Here is a 24,426-nt window from a genome sequence, read left to right as displayed (position 1 = left end):
GAATGCATTGGTTCACCGTCCACATAGAGCTGGGCAACTAAAAACAGGCCAAAGGCCACATATTGATCTACAACTAAGGACCAGACCCATTTCAGGATGTCTTTGGGTGCTACTTTGAAGGCTAGTTCACACAACTGAACTGGTTGCATCGTGGTCTGGTACGGCAATTCAAATGCACAGGAACATAAGAAGCTGCAGGGAGTAGTGGACTCAGCCAATACATCATGGGCACGTCCCTCCCCACATTCGATAGTATCTACAGCAGGCACTGCCCCAAGAAGGCAAGATCCATCATCAAGGATCCCCACTATCTGGGCCAGGCCATCTTCTTGCAGCTACCATCGGGTAGGAGGTACAGAAACCTGAAGTCCCACACCACCATGTTCAAGAACAGCTACTTCCCTTCAACTATTCAGTTCTTGAACAACCTGCACAACCCTAATCACTAACCTCACTGTAGGCAACACTATGACTGCTTTGCATTACAATAGTCTTTTTTTGTTCTAATTGTGACCTTTCTTGTATAATTTTGTATAATTTGTGTTTTTCCTTGTGAATGTTGTGTCTCTGATGCTATGTGCCTGTGATGCTGCTGCAAGTAAGTTTTTCATTGTTCCTGTGCATTTGACAATAAACTCAGCTTTGACTTTGGACTCCTCTTTAGTGTCTTTGTTGATCTTTCCCTAACCAAAATCACTAAGAAAAGATGATTTGGGGTCACTGCTTAAAATATGGGGTCAACCATTTAGACAAATGAGGTGATTTTTTCTTCTCTGAGTGCTGTGAATCTTTGGCTCTTCCTCAAAGGATGATGATAAAATGGTTTTAAATAATTTTAAGACTGTAGGTAGATAGATTCTTGATAGGTAAAAGGGTTGAGGTTACCGCAGGGATGTGGAGCTGAGATTACAATGAAATTAGCCAGGATCTCATTGAATGGCAGAGCAGGTTTGAGGAGCCAACTGGTCTATTGCTGGTCCCAGTTCACATGTTTGTATGTCTTTATCTCATCACTGCTTGTGGGAGCTTGCTCAAGGAACCATATGGCCTATTCCTGCTCCAGTTTCTTTGGTCCTAGCTGTACATGGGTCGCTGCCACATTCCCTCCATTACAACTGAATATTTCATCAGCTGTTAAGTGCCTTGAGATGCCCTTAAGTTCCGAAAGATGTTCAAGTATGTCTGTCTTTTTCTCTTGGCCAATGTTCCAAATTAGTTCGCTATCAAATTTCCTTCACCTTCCCGGAGGAGGCTATTCAGCTCACTGCCCCTCTCCCTGGTTTACTGCCAGAGTCATAGCAAGATACAGTAGAGTACGGCAGGCACGGTATTGTAGTGGTTAGCGTAATGCAATTACAACGCCAGCGACCCAGGTTCAATTCCGGCTGCTGTCTGTAAGGAGTTTGTACGTTCTCCTCGTGACTGCGTGGGTTTCCTCTGGGTTCTCCGGTTTCCTCCCACATTCCAAAGACGTACAGGTCAGGAAGTTGTGGGCGTGCTATGTTGGCGCCAGAAGCGTGGCGGCACTTGCGGGCTGCCCCCAGAACACTCTACGCAAAAGATGCATTTCACTGTGTGTTTCGATGTACATGTGTCTAACAAAGATATCTTAAGATGCAGCCACTGAAGCAGGCCCTTTAGCCCATTGAGTCTGTGTTGACCATCAACCATTTACATTAATCCTACATTAATCCCATTTTTTAAATTCTCCACACACTCCCATCAACTCCCCCCAAATTCTCCTCCCCACCTACTCACAAGGGGCAATTTACAATGACCAATTAACCGACCAACCAGTGCAATTTTTGGGATGTGGGACAAAACCCCTGCAATCACAGGGGAGAATGTGCAAGCTCTGCATAGGTAGCACCCGAGGTCAGGATTGAACCCGGCTCTCTGACATTGTGAGGCCGCGTGTCAACTAGCTGCGCCACCTTGCAGCTCCTCGGAACTCTGCAAATCTTCGGCCCTTACCAAGGGTGTATCCAACCCCTTTGTTTTAGAAGCTATTGAATTAGCTGTCACCTGCGACCTCCTGCCATTTGGGGGTCCCTATAAGCCAGGCAGTACTGGCTACGCACAGATAAACCCAGGGATCTCCCGCTAGTCAAACCCTTGAAATTTGTGCCACCTAATCCACTGCCCCCCAATCAACCCAGGGCCACGGTGGCTGCTCCCAGTACAACCCCCCTCTGAGTTTAGGGCTGAGGTTCAGATAATCCAGTCAGCAGCAGGGTGATAGGAAGGGGAATAATATATCAGTCTCACCATAAAATCACAAGAACGATTAAGGAAAAGCTTGAAAGCAGTACAACTGGCACTATGTTCAATCCTTTCTCCAGCTGCCTGCATACTTAGGAGGGTTTACTTGAATTACACGGTTGTCACTTATAGAACAGGGGCAATTCATCACTGGGGAATAATAAGCTTTCAGTGTTTGCAGAGCTGTGTCCTTACCTGTTCCTTTTGGAAGCCAGTGTACGTCACTGGGAGTGAAGGGGGAAAGCCCACTGTTGTCGGCTTTACGTTTTCAGGGACAATCCCTTCCTAATCCCAATGTCCGAGGAGCTGCCATTACTTTGGTGAGAACTAGAAAGTGCTTGTGTAACGAGGTAGGGTTACACAAGCTAGGTACTCACTATCATGGAATGCCAACACTTACCCCTTCCCAATGCAGTGATTGGCTGCTTCTATGTGAGATTCAATAGTTTGATCTCAACCAAGCATCAGTGGAGCTAAAGCCTTTCCATAGGCTGAGCTGCCCTGTCCTTTGTGTTGGTCCCTCCACCCCTGAATCTTCACAGCTGCCTGGTTGTTTTGGGTTACTCTATCCCTTGAACCACGGATCACAGAATGACACAGTTGGGGATCCACACCATCCATGAACCTTGGGGCTGCTTTGTAGATGAAATCCAAACCACCTTCACCATTGTGTTGTGAATCTTCTTTATTGCACATGGAGTCACACTGTGCACTGTGTTAGAAGGCATCTTATTGACTGTCCACTGTACTACAGAACCACACTATCCATTAAACCAGATAAGATCAGACATCTTTATTAGTCACATGTACATCAAAACACACAGTGAAATGCACCTTTTGCGTAGAGTGTTCTGGGGGCAGCCCACAAGTGTCGCCACGCTTCCGGTGCCAACATAGCCTGTCCACAACTTCCTAACCTGTACGTCTTTGGAATGTGGGAGGAAACTGGAGCACCCGGAGGAAACCCACGCAGACACGGGGAGAATGTACAAACTCCTTACAGACAGCAGCCGGATTTGAACCCGGGTCGCTGCCGCTATAATAGTGTAATGCTAACCGCTGCACTACTGTGCCTGCCTATTGCATTTTGAGACTACACTATCTAATGAAGCTTGGGAATAAGCAAAATATTGTGTTATGGAGCCACCCTATCCACTGTGCTGCTTAGTACACTGGTTTATAATACATCTTCATACAGTGACCTGATTTATATTTGGGTCATTTAAATGTTTCAAAATTACTCGATAGGGAAAAGAAGCCAGATATTTTTTAATGTTAAGATAATCTCTAAGGTTTAATTATAAACAAATTTCTAAATATTGGAACTGAATTTAAACGGACAATTTCTAATTTTAAACTTACCTAATATTTTCATAGCAGCTCACTTCTGGTTTCAACATGGAAGTGTGCCGGAACACCTTGTAAATAATGACTCCAAATGCCAGCAGATTGACCTGTAAAATAAGCAGGAATAAGGTGAGACAGATGATTGAGAGTGGGTTAAAGATGTAAGAGAGAAAGACTGAGACAGGAAGTGAGATAGACAAGGAAAGTGAAGTAAAGGGGGATTTGTAGCAAGAAAGGTAAATAGGAAGCAAGATTGTGAAAGGCAGAGAGAGAGAGACAGGGGTTTGAGAGGGAGGGCAAGGTGGCAGTGAAACAGCGAAATATTGTGATAGACATCAGGTCCAGACGAGAAGCAAGAACAACATAATCAAAAGGAGAAAGAAACAGAAAAGGGACAGGATAAGAAAATCTGAGAAACTTCCATAGAGGGAGAAAAGAGGCAAAGAGATAGAGGAAATTTCAGAAGCTCAGGAGGAAAATGAGGCCAAGGAAGTGACTCAGAAAGCGGCAAGATGTTTAAAAACTGGATTAAAAAGTCACCGAAAGAGAGTTAGAATTTGTCTTGTTCACTCTTCAAGATGCTGGAAAATAAAAGGTATTTCAAACTGTCGATTAAGATACTTTATTGATGAAATAGTCATACATTGTTTAGGCAGCATCTCTGAGGCTTCCACACAAATTGTCTATGGAACTTGCTGCATAGTGTTTGCAGCCCAAAGAGCAGTTAGTCATATGGTATAAACATCAAACGGGTAGAAGAGCTAAAGCAATAATTGTGATCCAAAAATCAGAATTACAGATAGCACCTGCTACAGAACTTCAGTCAATATTAAGGACCAGCTGTACTGGAGCAGAGATACGACGACAGTCATCGACCTGAAACATTAACCCTGTTTATCTCTCTACAGATGCTGCCTGATCTGCTGAAAGTTCTCGGCATTTTCTGTTTCTATTTCAGATCTAAAGGTTGGGACATTATATTGCAACTTACAAAACAAACACTTTAGACCACACTTGGAGTATTGTGAGCATTTCTGGTCACCATACTGTAGGAAGCACATTGTTGCGCTGGAGAGAGTGCAGATGAGATTCACTGGATGTTACTTGGAATGAAGGACTTCAGTTATGGGGAGAGTTAGATGGACTGGGCTTGTTTTCCCTGGAGTGAAGGAGGCTGAGGCATGTCCTGAGAGAGGTGTATGAAACTATAAGAGTCATAGACAGGATAGGGAGTCAGAATCTTTTTCTCATGGAAGGGGTATCAAAACATGAGGGCATAGGTTTAAGGTGAGAGGAAGGAGCTTTAAAGTGGGTTTGAAGGGTAGGTTTTATTTTATGGAGAGAGTAGTTGATATCTAGAACTCGTTGCCAGAAGAAATGGCAGTTGGATATAATCACACTGTTTCAGAGACATGGTAGTGTAGTGGTTAGCATAATGCTATTACAGCGCCAGCAACCTGGGTTCAATTCTGGCCGCTGTCTGTAAGGAGTTTGTAAGTTCTCTCTGTGTGACTGCGTGGGTTTCCTCCGGGTGCTCCAGTTTCCTCTAACATTCCAAAGACATACGGGTTAGGAGCTGTGGGCATGCTATGTTGGCTCTGGAAGAGTGGTGACACTTGCGGGCTGCTCCCAGCACATTCTCAGTGATGCAAAAAGACACATTTCACTGTGTGTTTCAATGTACATGTGACTAATAAATAAATCTCATCTCAAATCTCATCTCATTTAGACAGGTGCTTAAATAGGCAAGGCATAGCAGCATATGAAACTAGTGCCGGCAAATGGGGTTGGTGTAGATGAACACAAAGGTCAGCATAGATGTTGTGGGCTGAAGGGCCTGTTTCTGTGTTGTATGATTCTAAGGGATTGCAAAGACGTACGGGTAGGTTAATTTGGGTTTAAAATGGGCGGCGCAGACTTGTTGGGCCGGAAGGGCCTGTTACCACGCTGTAAATAAAAATAAAAAAAAGGGCTCTATTTCCGGCATCTCCAGGTCATAGGGCGGAAACAGGCCCTTCGGTCCAACTCGTCCATGCCGACCAATTTGCCAACATGAGCTCATTCCTGAGATTTTGCTATTCTCCCATTTTCTGTGCTATACATTTTCTGCAATCTTATGTAACTGGCTTTTAGCTGAATATGTTATGGGTACATTTCAGAAGACTGCTTTTGTGCAGACAAATACTGAGGCAGCAACATCACTTAAAGAAAACAATGAATGTTGCAGAATGTAGAAGCAACCAGGCAAGCTTCAACTGAAGAGATAGCCTAAGCCCAATGGGTCAATTGTCCAACAGAGCAGTAGCTACAAGACTCTAATCAAATAAAAAGTTCCACAATCCTCCTTATAAAAACCATTATTCAGAGTAATTTGTCTCCTATCACGCAGATATCCTCCTTGAATTCAGAATCTATTATAAAGGATACAGGGAATAATATCAGATGTTCATTAGTTATCTGAATAAATTGCAGCAGAGTCCAATGATGGACAATTGTTTGTGACCACCTGGGCCCTCAGACTGCACTGTGCAAATGTTCAACACATTCATGGGCAATTATTTTAACAGAGGTGTACAGGATAAATCTCCTGCTCGGCGTAATTAAAAAATCACGAGTGTAATAGTGATAATAGCTCTTCATAGAATGCAAAGTACTTTTAATAGTGATTAAAGATCTTTCAGGGATAAGGCAGCCATTTCTTGCTTGTAATCATTGAAGGATCTTTAAAGCACAAATCTAATGATTTGAAATAGCACAAAATGGGTGACAGAGGAATAATCACTAACACTGCAAGGAGCTGATGCATCTTTAGTGCCTTTTAACTCTAAATACAAATTCAGATTCCAGGCCATCTGAAATATTTAACACTTCACATTGCAGGTAATGCTGGTCTTAATATCCCACCATGGTGGACCATTCCATGCACCAATTATACCATGAAGCACAGGAACAGGCCCTTCGGCCCACAAAGTCTGTGCCAAACACAATGCCTAATTAAACTAAATCCCTTCTGTCTGCTCATGATCCATATCCCTCCATCCCCTGCATTTTCATGTGTCTATCTAACAGAATCTGAAATGCTGCTATGGTATCTGCTTCCCCCACTACCTCTGGCAACACATTCTAGGCACCTACCTCTCTCTGTGTATATAAAAAGACTTGCCCTGCACGTCTCCCTTAAACATTCCTCTTTTCACCTTAAATGCATGTCCTCTACCACTTGACATTTCTACCCTGGGGAACAGATTCTGACCATCTTTATCTCCAGTAAAAAGCATGCAGGACGCGGACACAGAACGAAGGGATTTCGCCCCTTGGACCAGAGGAGGTTGAGGAAAGTGGGGGCAGAACACAGCAGAAGCTGGGAATCCAAAATAAGAGAAAATTAGGAGGACTCAGAGGGTCAAGTAGCAGTCATGAGGAGACATGGGTTCCTGGAAGAGAAACATCCTTGACCTGAAATATTTGATCTGTTTTTGTAATATATTCATTTTTTGGGAGGGATCTGGGCATCATTGGAAAGACCAGCATTTATTGCATATTCCCAATTGGCCTTGGGTATTAGAGGTGACCCACCACCTTGAACCCCTGTAGACTTTCCACAGGGATTACAGAGCACTTCAAGTTTACTCCATTTCTGCTAAGATGATAGGAAGGTTTGATAGAAATGCTTTAAACAATAAGGAGCCATGGCAACGTGAAAAGGGAGAAACAACTTCCAGGGACAGGAGGGTCAGGAGCCAGAAGGCAAAGGTAATTGGATGCCAGATCCTATTCGGATGCATCACGGCTTGGTACGGCAACTGCTCTGCTGTGACCGCAAGAAACTGCAGAGAGTTGTGGACACAGCTCAGCACATCACGGAAACCAGCTTCCCCTCCATGGACTCTGTCTACACTTCTCGCTGCCTCGGTAAAGCAGCCAACATAATCAAAGACCCCACCCACCCCGGACATTCTCTCTTCTCCCCCCTCTCCAATCGGTCAGAAGATACAAAAGCCTGAAAGCACGTACCACCAGGCCCAAGGACAACTCCTATACCGCTGTTATAAGACTATTGACCCATCCCCTAGTACAATAAGATGGATTCTTGACCTCGAAATCTACCTTGTTATGGCCTTGCATTTGATTGTCTGTCTGCCTGCACTGCATTTTCTCTGTAACTGTAACACTTTATTCTGCATTCTGTTGTTTTCCCTTGTACTCCCTCAATGCACTGATGTGATGAAATGATCTGCATCGATTGCATGCAAAACAAAGTTTTTCACTGTACCTCGGTACATGTGACAATAATAAACCAATTTACCAATTTAATTGGCAAAAGAATCAAACACAATAGAAAGGGTCAGGGAGCTGATGTGATCAGGAATGCCCTCTCTGAAAAGGTAAAGAAAACAGATTGAATTTGACTTTAATTGACTGATTTTTTTCCACCTTATTTTCTGTCTCATTTCTCCATTTTATCGGCATTTTATTCCCCTTTCTATGTGGTTTGGCAAACTGCACTGAAACATTATATTCAACAGGATTTGATTTTTGCCTTATCCATAAATTAATTCCCAGGTTGTGGGTGAGGCTGGCAGTTATTGTCTACCTCCAGCAGCCCATGCTGCTGTGGATTTGCAACAGGTACAGGGTAACTCCAGTCCGATGCAAAGTGATGCTTTGAAGATTCTCAATTCCAAAGTCGCTCTTGGCCAACCGTCCCTCATCTTAAGCACTCGGTGGCTGGGGCTGGAATGGGAGTGGGGTTGGTTGTTCTTGAGCTCAGGCAGAAACAATGACAAACTGTGCAAATTGGAAGTGAAGTGGTTTATTATTGTCACATGTACCGAGATACAGTGAAAAGCTTTTGTTTGTGTGCCATCCAGAGAGATCATTCCATCCATAAGTGCATTGAGATAGTAAAAAGAAAAAATGGAATGCAGAATATAGTGTTATAGTTACAGAGAAAGTGCAGTGCAGGTAGACAATAAGGTGCAAGGGCCATGACAAAGTACATTGGGACATCAAGAAATCATCCCATGTAAACCTGAATTCATGAACTTTTATGAATGTAGTGAAATGAAACAAAGCAGCATCACCAGTACAGGACTGACACCGATCCACATTTAAAAGATATTAGGACTGGGACAACGCACAAAAAGTGCTAGAGGAACTCAACAGGTCAGGCAGCATCTATGGAGGGAAATGGACAGTTGATGTTGCAGGTTGAGACCCTTCATCTGGACTAGAAGGGAAGAGGGGTGGTCTTTTCCAAGGGTCGAGAGAGTGAAGTAGAGCATATTAGATTCCAGAGCATGTGACTTGGAAGGTTGAAGACCAATGATGGGTTGGAGACATCTGAAGAGGAACACAGAGCCACAACTGGAGGACTGTAGACTGAGAAAACTTTAATCCCCCAACAAATGTGTTCTCAAAGTTTGTTGGTTTGTGTTTGAACAGGGAAGGGTGGCCCATACAGCTCTGGGAATAGCAAAAAGAAATCTTGTGAATGTGTCCAGGCATCAGCATTACTGATCACATGAACCCGGGAGGGAGGCAATGAAGGGGACTCAGTGTGATCCAAGGACTGGGCAGCAGGAGATTTGTGGATGTCTCCATGATTTCCCATCCCGTGTAAAACTGGAGTCATAGAATCGTGCAGCACAGAAACAGGCCCTTTGTCCCATCTTATCCATGCTGACCGTGATGTTCTTTGCAACGGTGGAGTCTAGAGGAAGCAAGAGTGAGGGTTTGGGCAGCAGATGAGTAGAGGCAGAGCATGGACACAGGTGGAGTCAGCTGTCCTGGTGATGAAGAGAGTTTGGGATTAATGGCTATGTAACTCAGGACAACCTTCTTTATGTATCGGTGAGGCCAAGCACAGACTAGGTGACAGTGTTCCATCCACCATGGCCATCCAGAGCTCCTGGTTGCCAGCCATTTTAATTCCCTCCCCATTCCCACACCGACCTATCTGTCCTCAGCCTCCTCCACTGCCAGGGTGAGGCCAAACACAGACCAGAGGAACAACACCTTGTATTCCACCTGGGTAGTCTACAACTCGAACGGCATGGACATTGAGTTCTTTAGTTTCAGGCAACCTGCTCCCCCATCCCTTTCTCCTGGTCCACCCAGGTCCTTCTACACACACCCAGCCCCCAGCCCCCAGCCCCCAATCACCCTGGTTCTTTCCCCCCATCCCCCAATCACCCTGGTTCTTTCCCCCCATCCCCGCTTCCACCAACTTCATCTGCCCATTGCCCACACACCCCTCCCACTGGGTCCCCACCCCCCACTGTTCCCATCTGCCCTCCCCACCTCCCTCACTGGATTCCGTGCCCCACCTTCCTCTCCTATCAGATTCCATCATCTTCAGCCCTTTGTCGCCTCCACCTGTCACCTCCCAGCCTCGGTCACTATTTCCACTCTCCTCTATTTCCCTATTACCCCCTCCTCACCTCGATCCATCTATGACTTGTCAGCTCTTGCCTCACCCCTCCCCCTCACCTCTTTATTACTGACTATCTCTCCTCTACACTCTCAGTCCAAATGAAGGATCTTGACCCGAAACATCGACTGTCTATTTCCCTCCACAGATGCTGCCTGTCCCACTGAGTTCCTCCATCAGTTTATTTTTTGCTCCAGATTCTAGCATCTGCAGTCTCTTCTGTCTCCACTGTCTGTTCTGCACTGCTGGTACACCATGAAGTCCTTGCAGTTCACTTCACCCTTTGGAAGAATACCCGATCTTTAGTCTTGTTTGATTATTGCATTGGGCTGAACATATTTCCGATGCTCAGGCACAATCACAAGGCTTCTTTGTGCTATTCCCAGAACGTTATGGGCCATCCTTTCGTGAATCACGTACTAAACGCTGATCCTTCCTCTGCTAAGACGTGAATGAACAAACTTTGAGAACGCCATTCTCCCATCTGTTGGGGGATTAATTTAGCTGCGGCTATAATATTTATGAGCTGGAAAAGCAGCACTGTCTGCAACATCAACCCAGAAAAGCGAGAGGCATAAGTTCTCCTACATTAATATGGATGGCTGCAGCTGAAACATGTCAGGAGCTTGCACTAATTGTGGCTCCGCATGACAGAGCCACAAGTGCCAAGGCTTTTTTTTGCTGGGTGTACCATGGGAAGATGTCACTTATCTTTGTCGAAGAGAGCTAATTATCACAGCGAGATTATGCTAAAAATACTCCAGTTCCTTTTTAAGTGCCGTTAAAACTGTGATATCAAACCATTAAAACTTGCCCCTCTCTCCCACTTTCTTGCTGTCAAACTAAACCACAGGTTGCTCCTGGTTGGATTATCTCCACTGGCATCATTTACCTGGATCCATCCACAGTTCTCATTCAGTGAGTGACGCACTTGTGAGTGAAGTTTTTCTTTCTTTTGGTGAAGTGGTTTATAATCTCTCCGTGGCCTCATTCTCTCCTTGGCCGTTCAACCTTCTTTGGATTTAAAACCTTCCAAAATCTCTGCCCAGCTCCAATTCATTTCTTGGCCCAACACTGTTGACTGTGCCTTCACATACCTAAAATGGGTTCGGAGTAGGGGGTGGACCATTTATCCCCTCATGCCTGCTCTGACATTAAACAAGATCGTAGCTGATCTGAATTTAACCTCAGCCCTGCATTCCCATTCAACCCCGGTAATCTTTCACCTCCTGGCTTATCAATTATTTATCCAGCTCATCAATTATCCATCCAGCTCCAACATAAAAATCAAAGGCTCTGCTTCCACTTCTCTTTAAAGGAAAGAGTTCCAAAGACTATCACCCCTCTGAGAGAGAGAGCAAATCACCTCACCTCTGTCTCGTTTGGGTAACTCTCTAATTTTTTTAAATAGTGACCCACAAATGGAAACGTCTTCTTCACATCTACCTCGACAAGATCTCTCGGGATCTGCTTGAACCACAAGATTTGGATTTTTCTCCCCTAACCTAACGTAGTGTACAGCATGCTTGCCTTTATTTGTCGAGGCACTGAGTCCAAGAGTCGGGACGTTACGTTGCAGCTGGTTAGGCCTCAATTCAATTGCATTCAATTCTGGTTGCCCATTACAGGAAGGATGTGGAGGCTTTGGAGAGGGTGCAGAAGAGTTTTACAAGGATGGTCCCTGGATTAGAGGGCATGCGCTATGAGGGGAGGTTGGACAAACTTGGGCTGTTTTCTCTGGAGCGGAGGAGGCTGAAGGGAGACCTGACAGAAGTTTATAAGATTATGAGAAGCACAGACAGAGCAGACAGTTGGTATCTTTTTCCCAGGGTCGAAATGTCTAATATTACAGGGTATGCATTTAAGGTGAAAAGGGGGTAAGTTTGAAGGAGATGTACGGGGCAAGTTTTTTTACACAGAGAGTGGTGGGTGCCTGGAATGCGCTGCCAGGGGTGGTAGTTGAGGTAAATATGAAAGAGGCATTTAAGAGACTCTTAGGCACAGAAACGTGCAGAGAATGGAGGGATATGGACACCATGTAGGAAGAAGGGACCAGTTTAGTTAGGTGTTAATTTCTAGTTTAATTAGTTCAGCATAATATCGTAGGCCGAAGGGTCTATTCCTGGGCTGTACTGTTCTATGTTCTAACCTATTTCCCAAGCATTTCCATCACCGAGTCCCCCACCTTCAATATCCTCGGGGTTGCTATTGACTAAAAACTCACCTGGACCCACCACATAAATACTATGGCTGTTTCTCCCTGTGGCCATTTGGACTTTCAAGGGTTCTCTGGTTTCCTCCCACATCCTAAAGATGGTGGGTCGGTAGGCTAATTGGCCACTATAAATTGTCCCAAGTGTGTAGCTGAGTGATATAATCTGCAGAGAGTGGATGGGAATGTGGGGAGAGTAAAATCGGGTTTGGGTAGGACCAGTGTAAATAAAAATGGATGTTTGATGATTTACATGGGTGGGCCACAGGGTCTGTCTCCCTGTTGTGTTTTTCTGTTTCTATGTCTACAAGTGATTCACCTCCTGATACCCCAAGGTCTTTCCACCCAGAGAATTGCAAAAAATAATTGAAGGGGGCAAATATTGCAGTTCTATGGAAAAACTGCAAGGATATAGAGGCAGATGGATACCATTATCAAAAATATGGCACAAATTTGATGGGTCACATGGTCTCCTCTGTGGTGCATTCTTCTGAATGATGGTAATTTAACAGATAAACCATGGAGATGAAGTCTCCTCAAAGACTTTACATGAAATCAAGGAAGGTTCAAACTTGTCATGCATATTTAAATTGAAACAGTTCAATTGGCTTGCAAGGGAAGCTGATTTTTTTTAAGTAGTAATTTTAATATCAATGGTAAGTCTGTAATAATCTTGGTGGAATGCAATATACTGTTCTATGGCTTGCCATAAACTCATTCTGCGCGAGTTGTTTCTCACTGTTTCACAATTTATCTAGGCAGGCATTGAGATGATCATTCAACAGCAAATGTTTTGTCCAGAATGATGGTTCATCCAGCCCAGTCATGATTCAATTATAATTTTGCTCAGGGGATTAGATTTTCCATAAATTTTCAGTAAACAAGAGCAGTGACTATGAAACCAAACCTTGCAAAGTTTTAATAAGCAAAAGTTTATATATATATATATATAAATATATATATATATATATATATATATATATATATATATATATATACTTTTTCTCCTTAAGATAAATAGTTGAAGATGATTAATGGGGCAAGGTACAATGGGTGGGAGAGGAAGGAGGAGGGGTTGGAATTCACCAGACTGGCTGCTGGATCTATGCAAGCAGTGTCACGTTATGTGAATGGCGGACTTGCAGACAGCCAGTTGGGAGCTTGTTGAGACCTCTTCCGTGGGGAACTGGCAAGCTACAGGAGGCAAATGGGTCCTGAAGAAATTTGGCTTATCAGGTCCTGAAGAACTTCAGCTGCCCCGACACTGAACTGATCAGTTTTCAGGGTCCAAGTCCAGGGGACGAATTTCACCTCCAAAGAAATGAGTGCAAATTCTAGGCTGAACCTTCTTCGATCTTTGAGGAGACTTTATCTCAGTGGTTCAACTGGCATTGTAGCAAGAAGATAAACACAGAATCAGATAGAAGGGGATAGAGAGCTTAGTGACATGATGTCATGACGACAACCTTTCCCTCAATGTCAGCAAAACAAAAGAGCTTGTCATTGACTTCAGGAAAGGGGGGCGGTGTACATGCACCTGTCTACATCAATGATGCTGAGGTCGAGAGGATTCAGAGCTTCAAGTTCCTTGGAGTGACCATCACCAGTAGCCTGTCCTGGTCCAACCACGTAGATGTCATGGCCAAGAAAGCTCACCAGTGCCTCTACTTCCTCAGGAGGCTAAAGAAATTTGGCATGTGCCCTTTGACACTCACCAACTTTTATCGAAGCACCATAGAAAGCATCCTATCTGGATGCATCACGGCTTGGTATGGCAACTGCTCTGCTTGGGGCTGCAAGAAACTGCAGAGAGTTGTGGACACAGCCCAGCACATCACAGAAACCATCCTCCCCTCCATGGACTCTGTCTATACTTCTCACTGCCTTGGTGAAGCAGCCAGCATAATCAAAGACCCCACCCACTGGGGTCATTCTCTATTCTCTCCTCTCCCATCAGGCAGGAGCCTGAGGGAACATACCACCAGGCTTAAGGACAGCTTCTGCCCCACGGTGATAAGACTATTGAACAGTTCCCTTATACGACAAGATGGATTCTTAACCTCACAATCTACCTTGTTGTGACCTCACACCTTATTGTCCACCTGCAATGCACTTCCCTGTAGCTGTGACACTTTACTCTGTATTCTGTTATTGTTTTTACCCTGTACTACCTCAATGCACTGTGTAATGAATTGATCTGTACGAATGGTATGCAAGACAAGTTTTTCACTGTACCTCGGTACAAGTGACAATAATAAACCAATACCAATACCAAGATAATCACAGAACCAATACACTGCTGAGAAAACTGAATCATTAGTGCAGTTTAATGTCTTGGATAAGACATTAAACCATGACCCTTTCTATCCTCACAGTTTGGAAGTAAAAGGCGCCACAATGCTAGTTTTGATTGTATTGAATCACAGGAAAGGTCCGAGGGACCTAATCCTCTTGATTCATTGTATTTTAGAGAAGAGAGGGAAGTTCCCCTGAGTTATTTGCCTCACGACCAATGTAGATTATCTGAATGTTGACTCATGCCTCCTCATTCAGCGCTGGTTGGCTTCCACTTCATTATAACAGGCTGCATAAGACAGCTTGAGGTCATGGTTTGCATATTTAAAATATTGGTAGTGGAGTCAGAGTATTACAGCATAGGAAAAGCCCACTCGGCCCAACTTGTCCATGCCGACTAAATTGCCCATCTAAGGTAGTCCCATTTGCCTGCGTTTGGCCCATATCGCTCTGAACCTTTCCTATCCATGTACCTGTCCAAGTAGAGCAGGGCGCCTTGGTAAGGAGGCAAAAAAGAAAGGGTTCAGCCTGGCCTGAAAGACATTCACTGCATTTTTCTGAAGTGGGAGGGAGAGATGACATAATTGAAATGTGCAAAATCCTGAAAGGGCTCAGTGTGGGGAGGATGTTTCACTGGCCAAGGAGTCAAAACTAGGGGCCAATGTCTCAAAGTAAGGACTAAAATGAGGAGAAATTTCTTCAGAGGGTGGTGAGTCTTTGGAATTCTCTATCCTTGAGGGTTCAGCCATTCAAAACACAGATCCATGGATTTCTGCATATTAAAGGAATTAAGGGATAAAGATAGGGCAGAAAAATGGTGTTTAAGGTAGATCAGCCATAGTCTTTCTGAATGGTAGAGCAGGCTAGAGGGCAAAAAGATCATGGTTAGTGTGACGCCATTACAGTGTCAGTGATCTGGGTTCAATTCCTGCCGCTGCCAGTAAGGATATTGTATGTTCTCCCCATGTCTATGTGGGTTTCCTCCGGGTGCTCTGGTTTCCTCCCACATTCCAAAGATGTACGTGTTAGGAAGTTGTGGGCATGCTATGTTGGCGCTGGAAGTATGGTGACAATTGCGAGCTGCCCCCAGAACATTCTACGCAAAAGATGTATTTCACTGTGTGTTTCGATGTACATGTGACTAATAAAGATATCCTTTCTTATCCTGCTCATATTTCTTATGTTAAGTTCTTATGAGTAATGAAAGTATTGAAAGGTTTGCTTGTCCCTTTCTGTGTGTGGCTGGGACCCTTTAAGGGTGGCTGGCTTTGCCGAACAGAGCACATGCAGTCTAGTTTCCACCCATAATCTCTTTTAGCCTTGACTTCCTGACCAACAGACTGCAATCAGTGAGGATAGGCAGCAACACCTCTGCCACGATTATTCTCAACACTGGTGCCCCTCAAGGCTGCGTCCTCAGCCCACTGCTCTACTGCCTATACACTCATGACTGCATGGCCAGATTCTGCTCTAACTCCATCTACAAGTTTGCAGATGATACCATTATTGGGCTGGATCTCAACAGTGACGAGATGGACTACAGGAAGGAGATAGAAAGCCTAGTGGCATGGTGCCAAGACCACAACCTCTCCCTCAATATCAGCAAAACAAAAGAGCTGGTCATTGACTTCGGGAAGCGGGGCAGGGTACATGCCCTTGTCTGTGTCAATGGTGCTGAGGTGGAGATGACTGAGAGCTTCAAGTTCATAGATGTAATTATCACCAATAGCTTGTCCTGGTCCAACCACGTAGACACTATGGCCAAGAAAGCTCACCAGTGCCTCTACTTCCTCAGAAGACTAGGGAAATTTGGCATGTCCCCAATGACTCTCACCAATTTTTACAGATGCACCATAGAAAGCATCCTATCCGGATGCCTTACTGCTTGGTACGGCAACTGTTCTGCCCAAGATCGCAAGAAATTGCAGAGAGTTGTGAACGCAGCCCAGTCTGTCACAAAAACCAGTGTCTCCTCCACTGACTCCCTCTACACCTCCCACCACCACCAGAAAGCAGCCGACGTAATCAAGGACCCCTCCCACCCTGGTCATTCTCTTTTCTGCCCCTTCCATCGGGCAAAAGATACAAAAGCTTGAGAACATGTGCCACCAGGCTCAAGGACAGCTTCTATCCCGCTGTTATCAGACTCTTGAACAGACCTCTTGTACGATAAATATGACCTCTTGATCTCCCAGTCTACCTCGTCGTGGCCCTTGTACCTTATTTGTCTGCCTGCACTGCACTTTCCCTGTAACTGTAACTCTATATTCTGCATTCTGTTATTGCTTTTCCTTCTGTACAACCTCAATGTACTTATGTATGGAATGATCTGTCGGGAGGGTACATATACAAAAGCTTTTCACTGTCTCTCGGTATATTTGACAATAATAAACTGATTACTTATCGGCCAAATAAAGGAACACATTGTCACCCTACTATCACTTGTGTTGTTTTTGATTTCTACTTTCTTATTAAACCTCCTGATCATCCACAATTGATTCTTCACATACAGGTCCATAAATCAGAGAGAGTGAGATGAGGAGACAGCGCCAATGATTCAACTTACAAAGGGTCAATGTTCTCAGTTGTAGTTCCGTCTTGGGTCTTTGATCTCAGGGGAAATGTTTGTATTTGATTGCTAACTCTAAACCCCTCATCGTATCAGCTTCTGGTCATACACTTTGAAATTCATCTCGAGCTGGTAACTGTAACTCATGAGTATAGTAGCTCATTGCTGTTTGCCTCCAGATTTCAGTGGATGAATTCCTAAGCACTCATTGGGCCAGGGCTTTCTGATTTTCTGCGGGCATTTCTATGGTGAACGTCCAGCTTCTCTGCACTGCATGCATCAGCTTGCATCAAGGAAATGAAGGGGTGTGGGGATTGTGTAGGAGAACTGATAGATCATGTTTCATCTTGATGAATGGTGGAGCAGGCTCCAAGGGTCTTCTAATTCAAACGTTCTTTTGTTCCGACCATTGGTGCTGGCAGATTGTACCGTGGAAGTCAGGGGCGAGCTGGAGGTCAGATCCCTGTGTGTTCCCATTTCGTCACTTGACTCGTCACTTCAGATCCAGTCCCTCAGCCTGATGGCAGGGATGGTTGGCATATCTAGTGGGACCCCATTCATAGAACATAGAACATTACAGCTCAGTACAGGCCCTTTGGCCCATGATGTTGTGCCGACATTTTATCCTGTTCTAAGATCTACCTAACCCTTCCCTCCCACATAACCCTCCATTTTAAAGGATTGATTTAAGAGGTATTAAGATAAGATAAGATTTTTTTTAGTCACATGTACATCGAAACACACAGTGAAATGCATCTTTTGCATAGAGTGTTCTGGGGGCAGCCCACAAGTGTCGCCACGCTTCCAGCGCCAACATAGCATGCCCACAACTTCCTAACCCGTACGTCTTTGGAATGTGGAAGGAAACCAGAGCACCCGGAGGAAACCCACACAGACACAGGGAGAACGTACAAACTCCTTACAGACAGCGGCCAGAATTGAACCTGGGTCGTTGGCACTGTAATAGCGTTACGCTAACTGCTGCACTACCATGCTTGCCCATTGCTAACTCTGAACTCTAAAGGTATTTTATGTAACCGTAATTTTCATTAATTAATTTCTATGGTTCTTTGCTTTGTAATTAAGTACTTAGAAGTACTTTCAGTAATCTTTCTTCAAATAATTAGTTATATCCATCTGATCAAAGACATTTAAAACTGTTCAAAGGCTTTTGCAGATGGCAAGCTGTCAAAAGGCCATCAGGGTGGTTCAGGGGCTGTGTGACAGGATCCACCGTCTGAGGCTGAGTCACGAGTCATGGACTACACCTGAGATAAGATGATTGGACTAGCAGAGCCATAAAATATAAGTCCCACCATAGATGCAGTGCAAGGTTTGAGTCTGACTGCAGTCCATCCATTGACCTCAATGGGATTGATTAAGTGGTGAGTCCAGTTGATGGGTAATTCTCTTGTCCATATTTAGCAGCAGCCCAAGATGAATTTCTCTCTTGAAGAGTGGCACACTGGTGCAGCTGTTAGCACAGCTGCCTCACAGCTAGAGCTGTCTGTGCGGGGTTTGCACGTTCTCCCTATGACGATGTGAATTTCCCCCGGATGTTTTGGTTTCCTCCCAAGTCCCAAAGATACGCTGGTAGGTTAACTGGTCATTGTAAATTCACCCAGTGTTGCTGAGTAGTAATAGAATCAGTGGGCATGTGAGAGAGAATAGGTTGCTAGGAAATAAGAAGAGAATTATTTCTCTGTGATCCAGTGTAGATTTGATGGGTTGAAATGTCTTGAGGAAATATGAAATAATTAATTTTATTTTCTATTGAAGTTGGAAATCCTGACTGACACACTGCAGAGATGGGATGCCCTTCCTGTGAAAATTGGAATACAAGTTAAGGATTTTATAAAACTTCAGCATATGTTTCGAAAAGTTCAAACTTACTAAAATGATTAAACATGCCGGGCCAATGAAGCTCCATATAAAGTTGTTTTCTGTGCTGAGCCAGCAGCTGTAGGGTAAAAAGGTTGAGAAAATAAGCCGTGAGAAAATAACCCCAACTATTTCCTTCTCCACAGAGGCCAACATTCTCCTCACCAGCACACCTCCCGCCCCCTCCCCCCACTCTCGTCTCTCCTGAAAGCGGTTGAGATCATTCAGCCAGTTTCCACTTCCAGTGGAGCTTTAACCTCATTGCGTTGACAGAATTATAGAAGCGTGGAATCATTAAGACATGGAAAGAGACCATTTGGCCCATTGAGACCATGCCAGCTCGTTGCTGGGCAATCCAGTCTGTCCCATTCCACGGCTGTTTTGCCATTCCCTTGCGAGTTATTTTCCAATTGCCTTTTGATGGTTCTGAGTATCTCCACGACCCTTACGGACCATCACCACCATGTGTTTCTTAGCATCTGCTCCCAATTCTTTTCCCCATAGCTTTAAACCTACCTGCCTGATCCTTGAACCAAGCGGTAATGGGAATATTTTCTCTATTTTCCTTCACGACATTTGTTATGATCTGGCACACCTCTATCATATCTCCAAGGAGAACAACTTCCAGCTTCTTCTCGTGTTGTGGGACTCCCAGCCACGGGCTGGTCAGACACCCATCTATGGTGGTGAAGATAGGAGCAATCCTTGATCTCCTGCATGTGTCCTCACACAGGGCTTCAGAAAACAAGTGCTTGAGGTATCAAGCCCAATCCTATCGCCTACATATGCACATGCTCGTACAGATTTGATGCATCTTAGTTCAATCATGTAGAATTGTCGTCCTTTTTAACCTTATCAACCAACTCTTTGCAAACGGATTTTAAGGGATTTATTCCTTCCATCTCTCTCCTTCAATCCCTTCTAGGTCCTGCTCATTCCTTCCATAAAAAGGGCTTCCAGAATTGACCTGCTACCCTTCATCCATATTGAAATTCAGCCAGGGAAGCATCACAAAAAAGTGATGGCAAACCCACAGCCTTGTTCATAACCCCAGCTATTTTCTCTACAGTTTAAAGCAGGAGCTATCTCTTTGTGAGATCATACACAGGTGTAAGGTAAGTAGCAGGTCTTAAAAGGGCCTACACTGGCACCCTGCCTCATTTCATTGATTTTAAAATTTGTACCCAGGTATTTAACCCATTTGTATCTGTAATCTCCTCCAGCTCTACAACTCTTAGAGCTCATCCTTCACTTGCTCCTTTTTACCACTGATTGCCTGGGTTCCAAACTCTGGAGTCCCCTCCCTAAACCTCTCCACCTCTTCACCTCTCTCTCTTCTTGATAAAGACCCTACTGAAAAGCTACCTCCTTTGAGCCACGTCCTCTAGCAGAGTTATACAGCACAGAAACAGGCCCTTCGGCCCAACTGGTCCATGCTGACCAAGATGCCCAATCCAAGATAGTGCCATTTGCCAGCATTTGGCCTATGACCTTCTAAACCTTTCCAATCCATTTACCTGTGTCCAACTGTCTTTTAAAAGTTATTTTTGTACCAGCCTCAACCATTTCCTCTGGCAGCTCATTCCACACTCCCTGTGTATATATAAAAAAAGGTTGGCCCTCAAGTTCCTATTAAATCTTTCCCCTCTCACCTTAAACCTATACCCTCTAGTTCTTGATTTTAGCAAAGAAATGCACAGAAACAGTGTTATCATGCAAAATGTTTTACCAAGTTCACGGCACTCAATGTTATTGGCTGTTGCTGAGGCAGTCCCACAAGGTACTTACATCTTATCGGTGCCGTAATACTTGTAGCCGAGCAGTGCTGAGATCCCTACGACAACGGAAGGGCTGCCGTAGCCGAAGATGTAGAAGTTTCTGTGCAGGAACCCTTTGTTATAGATGACCCCAACCACAATGAGGTACAGGTGAATGCCCTCAATGCACATCCAGGCAAAGGCAGCCAGGAAAAAGTAATGAAGTAGTCCAGCCACGATGGAACAGAGGAGCTGCAGGAGGTGGGGTAGGATGGGGTGATGGTTCAGAGAGTAGACACAACGTTGCTCCTTGATAATGATCGCCACATTTCTCAAAACCTAAAACCTGGGAGATTCTGGAAATCTAAAATAAAAGCAGAGAATATTGGAAACACCCGGCAGGTCAGAGTGGAGAGGTGCACAGAGGTAAAGTTTCAGGTCAATGATCTCTCATCAGAACAATTCTGTTGAAAGGCCGTCAACCTAAAGGTTTAACTCTGTTTCTGTCTCCACACGTGCTACCTGATCTGCTGAGTATTGCCAGCATTTTCTCCTTTTATAATTAGCTAATTGTTACATTGCATCAATATCTTCAAAAAGAATTATCTCACAGCTTTTGCTGGCCCATTCAAAATATAACCTTGAGTTCCCAAGGAGATCTGAATTACATTCCATTGATTATCCAAGTAAATGCAATGTAAATCTGACACTGCTTTAATCAGCAGTAAGAAAGCCTTTGGATTCTTGAGCTTAACCTTTATCAACGTGACCTCAACCCCAATGAAACTTCCACGACAAACGTTCATGAAAGGTCCAACAGAGTAGGTCGATGGCTTTGACCTTCTGCTTTGGTTTTTGGCAACTTTAAACCCTAGTTTATAACCAGAGATCTCTGGAATTCTTGATCCCAGAGTGTTGTGGATGGTCGGTCAAGTGTACTGAAGCTTAAGGTTGGTCTGTTGGACCCAAGGGATAAAGCGTTGAGGGGATTCAGTTGGCAAAGTATAATTATGTATAATTTATGTTAGTTTAGGTTTAAGAACATAGAACAGTACAGCACAGAACAGGCCCTTCGGCCCACAATGTTGTGCTGACATAGCTGTTCTCTCCTACCTACAGAATGCCCATATCCCTCTATTTTCCTCTCATTCATGTGCCCATCCAAGCCCTTCTTAAAAGCCCCCAGTGAATTTTCCTCCACCACCCTATCACGCAATGCATTCCAGGCATCCACCACTCTCTCAGTAAAAAATGTACCCGTCATGTCTGTTCTGAACCTACCCCCTCTCACCTTAAATGCATGTCCTCTGGTATTGGATCGCTCAATAATGGGAAAAAGATATTGCTTGTCCGCCCTATCTATGCCCTTCATAATTTTATACATTTCCAACATATCACCCCTCAACTTCTGCCGCTCCAAAGAGAAGAGACCAAGTTTGTCCAGCCTTTCCTGATAGCACATGCCCTCTAATCCAGGCAGATACGTTAATTTATCCTTGTCTTCGTCTTATAATGTACCGTGCTGCTGATGCAAATAGCTAACTTTCATGGCATTTGTATGGATGCCTATGACAATGATCTTGAACTTGAAGTGGGCGAGGTACAGGATCAGCCACAATCTCATTGAATGGTCATTTGTCTCAAAGGTCAAGATGGCCCAAGCCTTGAGTCACACACGCCATGGGGGATGCAGATGGTGAGCACACAAATAATACCTCTCCAATCTGCAATGGGGCCCATATAGGACAAACCATATTCAACTAGCTCAATGCCTGGTCCATAAATATCAAGGAGGTATCACAGCAAAACAATCTGCTCTTGATGCAATTGGCGACATGGTGCTGGTGTTTAGTTTTTCTTGGTTGATTGAAAACAAGAGTAACTGCAGTATGGGGATAATGGAGTTGGACACACATCTGTAATTCCTTCACTGTGGATGGCTTGGCCTTAAATCTGCTTCTGAGGGTCAGCAGTGCGAGGGCAGGATAAACTATAGATACCTTATGTTGAATAGTTAAATTAGAGACAGCTGGGTAGACCATTTTACCCCTCTTGCTGTTCAATGAGATTGAGGCTGGTCTCAGACCTAACTCTATGTGTCTGCTTTTAGTCATAGCTTCATGCAGCACTGAAGTGGGTCTGTTGGCTCACTAAGTCTGCACTGACCATCAAGCACCCACTTACACTAATCCTGCACTACTCCCATTTTGTTACAAGTCTTATAACATCTCATCATGCCAGCAAACCCATCCAAGCCGCATTAACACACAGATCCTTATCATAAGAGACGAGCTCATGTCAAGCCTCATGAAAGGACCCAGAAGGTAACCAAAGGCACGAGGGACGGGGTTGGTTCTGGGATAACACCCTGGAATCTTTGACTGGCTGTAGTTTGACAAAAGAAACATATTCAAACTTTGCTCTCACTAATGCTTTCTGCGGAGCTGATGGCAAGTTATTGGCTCTGAATTTATAACAATAGTTCAGGACAAGTTTATTGGTACCATTGAATGAAATAGTTTAATGGTTTGGACGCATCCTTGCTGTGGGAGGTTGAGGGTGTTAGTGGAGTTGACATTAATTTGCACTGTTTACCTTATTGCTGTTCATGTTAATCCCAGTAAGGAACAACAGCTCTGCAATAAAGAGGCTGAAGCAGAGGTTCTTGTGAATGGTTGTTCTGGTGCTCTGAATCTCACTGAAGAAACAGAAGGTAAAGATGCACATTGACAGGCAGATCAAGGACACGATAATCCCCAGCTGGGTGATCCGAGTCAGGATATTATTATGTAGAACTTCCTGCAAGGGAGTAAGTGTCAAGAGCCTTAAGATTTGGTTTCTGTCTGTAAAATGCAGATGAGACAAACAGCAACAACTGACACTTGTACAAGGTCTCCAACATAACAGAACTTGCCGAGGGACGCTTCACGCAAGTGATCATCGACTATAATTTGACATTAACTCAAATAACGTGAAGTGACCAAAAGATTGGCAATGGGTTAGAGTCTGAGGTCTGTCTTCGAGGAGAATAAAGAAGTGAAAACAGTGTGGTTCAGGTAGTGGGATGGAGCTGGCCGGTGTCCATGTTACAACCTTGCAAATGTTTCACTGGTAGAATATTTGTGGGTGTGATGATAGTGAAATGTTGACTATTGTAAATGAATGTAATGATATGCTTGGTACTGTAGATGAAGACAATATTATGTCCTGTATTGTAAAGCGGTATATTTTATGAAATAAAGCATACTTTTGGACAAAATGAAAACTGTGTGATGGAGGCGTGTAGATATATTGGAGAGCTAACACAAGATAGACTGTCGATCTGGAGTAACACACAAGATGATGGAGGAACTCAGCGGGTCAGGCAGAATCTATGGAGGGAAATCAACAGTTGATGTTTCGGGTCGAGACCCTTCATCAGGACTGGAAAAGATACAAGGTTGGCTGAATTACATTGAGCATATTGAAATTGTTTGCACACAGGGGTAGAGTGGAAACCCAACAGAAAGATTCAAGGTAATGACGGGATGTGATTAGTGTACACAGGGGGAAGCTATTTCCTTTGATGTAGAGAAGATTTACAAGGATGCTGCCAGGACTCGAGGGCCTGAGTTATAGGAAGAGGTTGGGCAGGCTAGGTCTTTATTCCTTGGAACATAGGAGATTGAGA

The 24,426-nt window shown here is 44.3% G+C and overlaps 1 protein-coding gene across 13 annotated transcripts in view; it reads right to left on the bottom strand.

Annotated features, from left to right (window-relative positions):
- The window catches only part of adgrl4 (adhesion G protein-coupled receptor L4), a 196,090-nt gene that overhangs the window by 99,476 nt on the left and 72,188 nt on the right, over positions 1 to 24,426 (bottom strand). For 2 of the 13 annotated variants that reach the window (XM_052012519.1, XM_052012527.1), the window contains exons 10-13: positions 23,352 to 23,555; positions 20,788 to 21,008; positions 19,012 to 19,078; positions 3,625 to 3,716 (exon numbers count right to left, since the gene is read on the bottom strand). The exons of 8 other annotated variants lie outside the window; for them this stretch is intronic. In XM_052012519.1, the coding sequence (XP_051868479.1) occupies positions 3,625 to 3,716; positions 19,012 to 19,078; positions 20,788 to 21,008; positions 23,352 to 23,555 (584 nt within the window). The remainder of the gene's footprint in view (positions 1 to 3,624; positions 3,717 to 19,011; positions 19,079 to 20,787; positions 21,009 to 23,351; positions 23,556 to 24,426) is intronic. 3 more of the 13 variants (XM_052012530.1, XM_052012532.1, XM_052012528.1) reach the window with 3 other exon arrangements.

This window comes from Pristis pectinata, chromosome 3, assembly GCF_009764475.1.
Source record: "Pristis pectinata isolate sPriPec2 chromosome 3, sPriPec2.1.pri, whole genome shotgun sequence".
NCBI classification, from domain to species: domain Eukaryota; kingdom Metazoa; phylum Chordata; class Chondrichthyes; order Rhinopristiformes; family Pristidae; genus Pristis; species Pristis pectinata.
This window is presented reverse-complemented; position numbering and strand designations above follow the sequence as displayed.